At 47.1% G+C, this 10,219-nt stretch overlaps 1 protein-coding gene across 1 annotated transcript; it reads right to left on the bottom strand.

Moving 5' to 3' along the window:
* Positions 1 to 3,474: 3,474 nt before the first annotated feature.
* On the bottom strand, positions 3,475 to 4,469 carry LOC136454836 (F-box/LRR-repeat protein At3g26922-like). The gene is made up of 2 exons (XM_066455100.1): positions 3,952 to 4,469; positions 3,475 to 3,883 (listed from the first exon to the last, which is right to left on the bottom strand). Exons 1-2 carry the CDS (start codon positions 4,467 to 4,469, stop codon positions 3,475 to 3,477), a joined length of 927 nt encoding a protein of 308 aa, XP_066311197.1.
* Positions 4,470 to 10,219: the final 5,750 nt, after the last annotated feature.

Here is a 10,219-nt window from a genome sequence, read left to right as displayed (position 1 = left end):
TTGATTTGAGCGGCGGAGCTGGATGGCTTAGCGTAGCTGAGGCGACAAGGACAAGCAGAGGCGGACATGGATAAGATCACGGTAGCAGAGACAAGCAAAGAAGTAAACGCAAAGACCGAAGAGCAAGGATGCGGACAGATGAGAAGACTTTGCAATTGCTAAGCCACAACGAGAATGAGACAACGATCAATAGCATGCTAGGTGAGTACGTAGCACGCCAGGAAAAATAAGCGAAGCTACTGCGCTCTCTTTCTCGTCAGTTCGTGCTTATCAAAATGAACCCGTGAGTATATATATATATATATATATATATATATATATATATATATATATATATATATATATATATATATATATATATATATATACATCGTTCTATTTATTAATGGACTTTATTTTATTTATAAGAGTTGCTTTTCATACTTAATTTAACAGAACCACCTTTCGCTAGCATCGTCGTCGACAAATCCTAAGTATCTTTACGCACTGAGTATTTTAACGTGGCCGTTTATTTGAGTCCGCAAAATTAAGTCGCACAGGATTCACTCATCACGTCAAGTACGCTTTAAATCAAAAATTCGAGAAACTCATTTCAAAAATTTTACTTAGGCTTAAATCGCGGTGCTAAACGAGTTCGTAATATCAGGGGTGTTACAGCAGACCCATGGTGTTCCTAGGCTACGCAGAGGGTACCAAGGCGTACTAGCTCTACGACCCACACGGAGACAAGGTGCTTGTGTCGTGTGATGTCATGTTCGACCAGAACATGGCTTGGGACTGGACCAGTCCGAGCACAGGGGAAGCTGGCGACTTCACCAGCACCTTCATCTTCGAGCACCTGGTCATCCAGGTGGTGGAGACGCTAGGGAAGAGGTGCCGAGCACTCCAGGAGGGGTGTCGAGCACTCCAGCGGTAGAGCCGAGCACTCCTGGGGCAGTGCCGAGCACTTCGGGAGGGATACCGAGCACTCCAGGAGGAGTGCCGAGCACTCTTGGAGGGATGCCGAGCACACTAGGAGTGGAACTGAGAGGTTCTGTAGTGGTGGCAATCACTCCAAAACGGGTGCCGAGAACTCCCATGGCGGAACCAAGAGGTCTTGCAGTGGTGCTGACCACTCCAAGACTGAGGCTGAGCACTCCTACAGTGGTGCCGAGCACTACAGGAGTAATGACGAGTTGTCCAGAAGTAGTGCCGAGCACTCAAGGTGCTGTGCCGAGCACTCTGGCAGAACAGGAAACTCCGTCAACACTGATTGAGTTCGCCTCACCCCTAAGTGACATCACTGAGTTCGTGGATGCCTTCCACGAAGGTGAGGAGGTGCGGTTCCGTAGGCTGGACGACATCGTCGGCGGCACAGGACCCTCAGGACTAGTTAGTCGGCTGCTCAATGACGTAGAGCTGCTGCTCGTCAGTGTAGAGGAACCATCTACGTTCGCGCTGGTCAAGCCGGACAGAAACTGGCGACGAGCGATGCTGGAGGAGATGAAGGCGATCGAGGAAAAATGAGATGTGGTAGCTCGTCGATGCACCTCTAGGATACCGTTCGATCAGTCTGAAGTGGGTGTACAAGGTCAAGTGGGATGAGCTCGGCACCATTGTCAAGAACAAAGCGCGCGTCGTCGCCCGAGGCTTTGTTCAGCGCAAGGGCACAGACTTCGATGAGGTCTTTGCGCCAGTAGTGTGCATGGAGTCGGTCCGTTTGCTACTAGCCTTGGCAGCAGCAAAGGACTGGCGCATCCATCACTTGGATGTTAAATCGGCCCTCATCAACGGTGAGCTGGCGAAGACGGTCTTCGTTAGGCAACCTCCAAGTTTCGCCATCAAGGGAGAGGAGCACAGGGTGCTCTGACTGCGCAAGGCGCTCTATGGGCTATGGCAAGCCCCACGAGCATGGAACTCCAAGCTTGACGCCACGCTGGGCAAGCTTGGGTTTCAACGGTGTGCAACCAAGCATACGCTCTACACGCGGCGATGGGAGGAGCTCATCGTCGGCGTGTATGTGGACGACTTGATCGTCACCGGCGCGCGCACGGAGGACATCAATGGCTTCAAACGCAAGATGGTGGCTCATTTTCGAATGAGCGATCTTGGCATACTCTCCTACTACCTCGGTATCAAGGTGAGATAGGAGAAGGAGGAACTCACGCTCGGTCAGAGCGCGTATGCCTTCAAGCTGTTGGAGAGGAGTAGCATGGCTGAGTGCAAGCCATGCGTGACTCCAATGGAGGAGCGGCTGAAGCTGACGAAGGCCAGCACCACGGCGAAGGTGGATGCAACACTCTACCGGAGCATCGTCGGCGGTCTGCGCTGCCTAGTCCACATGAGGTCGGACACTGCGTTCGCCGTGGGCTACGTCAGTCGCTTCATGGAGGATCCCAGAGAGGATCACTAGGCTACGGTGAAGCGGCTACTGCGCTACGTCAAGGGGACGGTGGATCAAGGGATCATCTTTCCTAAGACCGGCAGTAGTAGGCTGCAGCTCACTGTGTCCAGTGATGCAGATATGGCGGGGGACATCGACGGACAACAGAGCGCCTCTAGCGTGCTCGTCTTCCTCGTGTCGGCCCTAATTTCATGGCTGTCGCTGAAATAGAAGGTGGTGGCGCTATCTACGTGTGAGGCAGAGTACGTAGCAACGGCCACAGCGGCGTGCTAAGTTATGTGGCTACGCCGGCTGCTGGATGAGCTGACCGGCGTGGAAGCTCACCCACCAACACTGATGGTGGACAACCAGTCCACCATCGTCCTCGCGAAGAATCCGGTTCTACACGACCGGAGAAACACATCGACGTGAAGTTCCACTTCCTCAGGGACTGTGTCGATGGAGGGCAGATCGTCATCGAGTTCGTTGAAACTGGTCGGTAACTCGCGGACGTCCTCACCAAGCGGCTCGGACGTCTTCGACTCACGGAGCTGAAGGAGATGATCGGCATGGAGGGGGTACAAGGGATAGCAGTAGGATTAGGGGAAGAATTGTTAGAATAATCTAGTGCTTCCTTGTGTGAACACACAGCAAGGGAAGGTGGCGCAAAAAAGGCTCCCTGCTGTGGTACTGTAGCCGTTGTAGAGGCAGGCGCCGAACGGCTCACCTGTCGCACTGTAGCCACATACAGGGACATGCGCAGAAGTCAGTCCTGCTGTGTTATCTAATTACTGTTGCAGCATGTTCGCTGTACTAGGACTAGATTGATAGAGTTGTATAAATAGATTACAATGGCAACTCAGTAAAGAGAGTTCATATTTGTCATATCCCATACAGGGCTTCGGCCAATGCTGGTGTCTTATATTATGTGTATATGTTCTGTTCTCCCTCTTTTTTAACCTCTAACCATAGTGTGTGGGGACAGACAACGCTGGTTCGTTATCGGCTTAGCTAGTAGGTGCTCGACAACACTAGTGGGTGCTTGGTAAGACCAATAAGTGATTCACTCATCTAAACCGATGATCCTGTGGGCTGAATAGCAACTCCTTGCTTCACGATGTATGCCGTACCTTGATGACCATGTTCCGGCTCTCGAGGACATGGAGTTTGGGATGCAGGTAGCCAAGAATCCGAAGGTTGGGGGCTCGTCTTATTAGTATCCTCGTCCGTGGAGGGATGAAGAACTGGTTGGTTCGCCACAGAATGACACGCTCAACGCGCGGCGCGTCCACGGTGAGCTTCAACGGCTTGAACTGCCAGAGCAGCAAGCATTTGAGCCTAGGGCAGAGGACGTCGATGTAGGGCGGCACCCTGCAGCCTTCGATGAAAGCGAGCATCTTGAGGACGGGGCAGCCGGTGAGGAAGTCACCGATGTCAGTTTCTGGCACGAAGGCGTGGCACAGGACGAGCTCCTCCAGATTGGGAAAATGAACAGCGCGCCGGTGCCCCGGCCTGGCGGCCCTGCTGGGCACGGTTAGGTGTGCGGCATTTGGGAAAGCGCAAGGTGCAGGCGTTTTAGGGATTCTCACCGGAGGAGCTCGACCGAGAGGACCATCATGGCTGTCGGCCACTCACAGTTGAGGACAACGAGCTCCTTAACGCCCTTGGCGGCCATGATCCGGAGCCACGCCCTGAGGGAACTCGTCGGGGACGAGGTGAGGCGGACCGAGCGGAAGGGGGCCGGGTGGCTTCGAAGGATAGCCGTGACCTTGTCCCAGACCACGTCTCTTGATAGGTCCTCGATATGTCCGTCCACTCCGGCGGGCCGGAGCTGGGCATCGTCGAGGACGAGCGGGATCGAGGACCAGATCGAGCGCCAGCTAGAGGAAAGCACGACGGTGGCCCCTCCGTCTTTGACTGGTAGCTTGGAGACGATTGTGCGCCGGATATCCTCCGGGAGCTGACTATTGCGGTCCTCACTGGGACTGGATCCGGGGGCCGGGAAGAAGACTGCGGCGGCGGCGGGCTGTGCAGCGTTGGTAGTAGATGGCGGTGGAGGGAGGAATCTGATACAAGTCTGTGCTGGAACCATGAAATTGCTTCTCATTCTTATAGTTACCAAAAGGTAAGAAAGATAAAATACGAGTTTGTTTTATAGCAAGAGTAATTAATTGTTGTTGCTTCAAAGTTAGTCTATTTATTTGTCTGAATAATATTTTTCTTTATTCACTAATAAATCGATTAATTAAACTCATGTTTCTATAATCAATTAGATTCCCCGGGCCTATCAAGAACGCCTACTAAAAGGTTGCTTGATAGATATATACATGATTTATTTTTTATTTAAAAAATTGAAAAAAAATCCTTTTTTTATTAATTTTTTATCTAGAACCTGAAGAAGTAGTTTTTCTTTAGTCCATATATTATTTGATTAATTTACTATATAAAAATATAAAAAATCCAAATATATAAAAATAAAAACCCTCTATACATATGAAACAATATCTACCCAAAATCAGATTAGTTGATTTGTATTTTGTATTCTATTTATGTTCTATATATTTAATAAGAGTTGTTCTTGAAAAAAAATAAAAAACACAATGCTTCTATTTCTTTCATTATGAGTGGTACGCTTGGTGGGGGCTGGCGGCTGGTGGCTGGCGGCGTCGGGGCGAGAAAGGTAGGAAATGGGGAATCGGCTGACGATTGACTGACCGAGGGGGTGTTTGGTTGATTAGTTGCTCTTAAAATTTATATCACATCAAATATTTAGATATTAATGAGTATTAAATATAGATTAATTATAAAAACCAATTACATAGATGGAGGCTAATTTACGAGATGTTTTTTTAAGTCTAATTAATCTATCATTAGCACATGTTACTGTAGCACCACGTTGTCAAATCATGGCCTAATTAGGCTTAAAAGATTCGTTTCGCAAATTAGTCGAAAGTTGTATAATTAGTTTCGTAATTAGTCTATATTTAATACTCCATGCATGTGTCCAAATATTCGATGTGACAGAAATTTTAGGAGGCACTGTAGGAACCAAACAGGAGGGGTGTTTGGTTCTTTAGTCGCTCCTAAAATTCATGTCACATCGAATATTTAGATACTAATAAGGAGTATTAAATATAGATTAATTACAAAATCAATTACATAGATGGAGGCTAATTTGCAAGACGATTTTTTAAGCCTAATTAATCTGTCATTAGCACATGTTTACTGTGGCACAACGTTGTCCAATCATAGATTAATTAGGCTTAACAGATTCGTCTCGCAAATTAGTCACAAATTGTGTAATTAATTTTATAATTAGTCTATATTTAATACTTTATAAATGTATTCAAAATTCCATGATGTAACAGACATTTTTAGGAGACACCGTATAAGCCCTTGTTTAGTTCGCGAAATTTGGGATTTTGGGCTACTGTAGCACTTTCGTTTTTATTTGGCAATTAGTGTTCAATCATGGACTAATTAGACTCAAAACGTTCGTCTCGTAATTTCCAACCAAATTGTGCAATTAGTTTTTTTCGTTTATATTTAATGCTCCATACACGTATCGTAAAATTCGATGTGATGGGTACTGTAGCACTTTTTGGGAAAAGTTTTCAGGAACTAAACAAGGGCTAAACCAAGCAGGGCCTAGGCTCTGACTCTCTCCGACTGCCCTAGCGCCTGCCAACCTACTGCTGGGCTAGTGTCGGAATGTTTCCTGGCCTTTTTCATGTGGGCCAACCGGACCGGGCCTACTACAAGAGTGTCCCTTTTCTTTTGTTTTTATATAAAAAGTTTCCTGGCCTTTTTCCGCGAGAATGTTCTTTATTTGCCTTTTTACCGCTTGAGTCACTGCTGCGTAGCTCAATCAGTGCACACGGACTTCTCCATCGGTCGATACTTAGGTCTGGTTTAGATTACCTCAAATTCTAAGTTTTTTCACTCTCTCTCCATCACATCAATTTTTGGACGTATATATAGAACATTAAATTTAGATAAAAAAAGTAACTAATTGCACAGTTTGGTTGTAAATCACGAGACGAATCTTTTAAGCCTAGTTAGTCCATGATCGGATAAAGTTTGTCAAATACAAACAAAACATGCTACAGTATCCAGATTGCAAAAATTTGCAATCTAAACACGGCCTTACATAGGGATAGCAAATAGCAAACCTAACAGCGGTATTACGGTATAGATATGGGCGTGGATACCTCGCTTTTCATTTGTTGATGGTTAAAATATACTTGCAGTACTATGTAGCTCAGTTCATAAAAGAATGTAATTGTAAGATCCGTGCTGATCATACTAGCTTAAATTTATCTAAGCTTTTTATTAAGTTTCGTATGAGCAGCTTTCTTATTGAAGATGAGGTGTTTACAAAAACTGTTTAGCAAAACAACATCACAAGATGGACCAAATGAGTAAAATGACTATAATACCTATTGTTTATTTTTTTCTTCTATTTTTTCTCACATGATTTTTTCCTTCGCACGTCTTCTTCCTCCCCCCATTCTCCTCCCACTACTACACAAAATGATTTTGTGAGGCGGTATCCTTTTATTAATTGAGGCGTTTGTAAAATCCAACCACCTTAGTTAATGCCTACGAGTTACGGAGACGGTCATTTTTATCAACCGAGATGGTGACAATTAACCGCCTCGCAAAATCGATTTACAGAGGTGGTGATCCTTAGAATTGAACTCATTCTAATAATTATAATTTAGACATAGATTAATTAGGCTAATATAGTTATATATGGAATATATTTGTATATTTATGGTTAGGCATATGAGGGACATACTTATATGCTGCATTTCTATTATAGAGAAGTGAGTTGAAGAGTGCTATAAGTTAGAGAGTAGAATTATAGCATAGTGATATATAGAATCCATTTTCATCTCCGACCCTATGAATTTGAGATAGGCTTATTTGTGAGCTTGGGAAAGTTAGGAAATGTTAAATTCCAAGCCAAATAGCTTAATCCATTAAGTAGATTTTAATTCCTCCAAAATAAAGGGATCCAAACGGCCCCTTAACGGAAATGCCTCGATTTTCGGAGGTGGGCCTTATAAGAGGCCCTTCTCACAAAATTGACTCAAGGCCCAAATAAGCCTAGAAGGCCCGTCTGTATATATAGCAGTCTTAGGGTTTGGAGGCTCTCCCTCTGCTGAGGCAGACACTCCCTCACACCCTTTCCCTCTCCTCCCAAAACTTCCTCTCCCTCACACCCTCCCTCCTCATGGCGAGTCCTCCCGAATCTCCCTCACGCCCTCCCTCCTCCACTCTCTCATTCCCTCTCCCTCCTCCTGAATTTCCCTCTCCTCCCTGATGGCGGGTTACGGGGACTCGTGCGCCCCGGCGGCATGTGGCGCGTGTCCCGGTGGTGTGGATCTGGCGCGCCCCGATGAGGAGCATCCCGGATCCAGCGTGGAGTAGCCCAGATCCAGTAGGCGCGGGCGATACGGCGCTCCTCCTCCACCTTTGCGTTAGCTCTAGCATTGGAAGACCGGATCCGGTGGCGGGGAGGGCGAATCCTGTGGTGTGGAGGTCGGATCTGGCGAGCGGCACAGGCGATGTGGCGCTCCTCCTCCACCATTGCGTCAGCTCCGGCATTGGAAAGCCAGATCCGGTGGCAGGGAGGTCGGATCTGGCGAGCGGCGGCGGTGGCGCGTGGATGGGCTCAGCGTGCCCATGGATAGGCTCACTAGACTTGTCCATGGGTTTTCTTTTTTTATATGATTTACTGAGGCGGGCACTTGATCCTTAGCGATAAAGATTAATTTACCGTGACCTTTCGACCAAGACGGTTGTGATGCCCACCTTGGTTAATCCTTTTTGCCCGCCTCGGTTAAGTTTATAGTAGTAGGGTCCCCTTCTTTGGTAGATCCACTGCCGCCCGTGTCCCTCCTCCTCGTGCTGCCGTAAGCCCCCACCCCTGCCTCCATCCCCCATGCTCGATCTCCTCGTCATCGTAGGTACGGTTCTCTTAAAGCCCTAGTTTGGTTTTGGCTAATTGATGAAATAGCCTAGTGTACTAACCTTTGTCACTAAGTGATGCATATGAGCTAGCTTGGTACACACCAAGTGGTGGAGCAAGATGATGATGACCATGGTGATGGAGATGGTTAGAAGATTATGATCAAGGCTCCAACTTGGAAAAGAAGAAAGAGAAAAATAAAAATCCTATGGAGATCAAGGCAAAGGTATAAATATGATTTTGTTTTACCACTCAAGACACCATAGAGGATGTGAGTGGGTTTATGATAGATAGTTGTACTATGTAGAGGGGAAATCATGGTTAAAATGGTTATCAAGTGCCACTAGGTGCAGTTGTTCCTGCATATGCATTAGAATCTAGTGTGCTAACAATTAACCTTTGAAAAATGCTAACACACGTGTACATTGGTGATACACTTTGTGGTTAGCAACTTAGAAGCAAGAGTGAAGTGGTTGAAGTGTTAGAAAATTATTTGGAGAAGAAACCTTCAACCGGACCTAGGGGTTGGGGTCTGGAACCTAACCCTAGGTTAGCGCAGGCTCGGCCCCTACTCTGGACCCTGCTGAGTAGGCCATCCAGACCAGCATGGCTCGGTCCGCTTGTAAGGAGTAGAGCGCAGCACAGCAGCTGGCTGGCTCCAAACCCAAGTGAGTAGGTAGTTCGGACCAAGCTCAGCGAGTCCGATCAAGGTGTCTAGGGCAACGAGCGATGTGGCGCAATGTGGAGGCATCTTGGGTGGCTCTAGACCCAGTCCGGGCCAAGCTCTCAGTCTGAAGAATTATTTCTTCAATACAAAGAGCACCCAAAACGCTAGACCCTGTCTGGTTGGGGCGCGCTAGGTCTGTTCCGGACCTTGGTGTGAGCGTGCGGTTGAGCCGTTGGGGACAACGGTCCAGTGACTGTTTAAATGTTTTGCATGGTGCGTTGTGATTGGCCGAAGGGGGGTTCGGACCCTTACTGTTCATGATCTAGACCAAGGGTCCAGACCCGGTCTGGATGGCCCTGACATCCCAATGGCTATGTGACCCTTGGGGCTCTATAAATCGATTGTGGCTGGCTCTAGCTCTCTCTCTTGGACATTTTGATCATCCATATATCTTTGTGATTTAAGCCAAACTTCTCCCACTCAATCTCTTGCTTGATTATGCATCCAAGTGAGTTGGGAGTGATCCAAAGTGCATTTGCTTGAGTGATTGCATCTAGTGGCACTTGAGGATCGTTCTAACTGTGGTTTTCTTGTTACCTTTGGTGGTTGCCTACACCTAGATGAGGTTGGCACGTGTTAGTGATTGTTCGTGTCCATCTCTTGGTGGATTTGTGAGGGGTTCTTGGGCTTATTCCCCGGCGGAGCGCCAAAAGTAGCTCTAGTCGATTGCTTGCGAAGTTGAGTGCCCTCATCTTGTTTAGGTTCTTGCGACGCCCTAGTGTAGGGCTTGGCATGGTGCCAATTAGCTCGTGAACCACCAAGTGAATCAGCCTTCACAACAAGGACTAGCGTGCCGGCAAGCACATGAACCTCAGGATAAAAATTGAGTGTCAGTTGTCCCTTGGCTTTCATTGGTTTTCACTTGGTGATCATATTGTCTCTTGCCACGTTTGGTATACCTCTCCACCACTCTTGTATTTACTTTCACTCTTACTTGTTTAGTGGTAATGGTAGTTAGAATAGAGTAGCTCCTTTGCCTAACTAGTTGCTTAGTTAGCTAGTTAAGTGTGTAGTAGTTTTAGCTTCTAGCTAGCTCCACTAGTGTAGTGAGTAGAGACATAGCCTCTTGTGTGCATAGTGATCATAGTAACTAGAATTGTGGACAAGTAGCTTGCTATTTGATTAGAGCTAGTGCAAAACGCTTTTTGTGTCA

The sequence above is a fragment of the Miscanthus floridulus genome, chromosome 5, assembly GCF_019320115.1.
Source record: "Miscanthus floridulus cultivar M001 chromosome 5, ASM1932011v1, whole genome shotgun sequence".
NCBI lineage: Eukaryota > Viridiplantae > Streptophyta > Magnoliopsida > Poales > Poaceae > Miscanthus > Miscanthus floridulus.
Note: the sequence above shows the minus strand (reverse complement) of the source record. Positions and strands in the feature narration are given on the sequence as shown.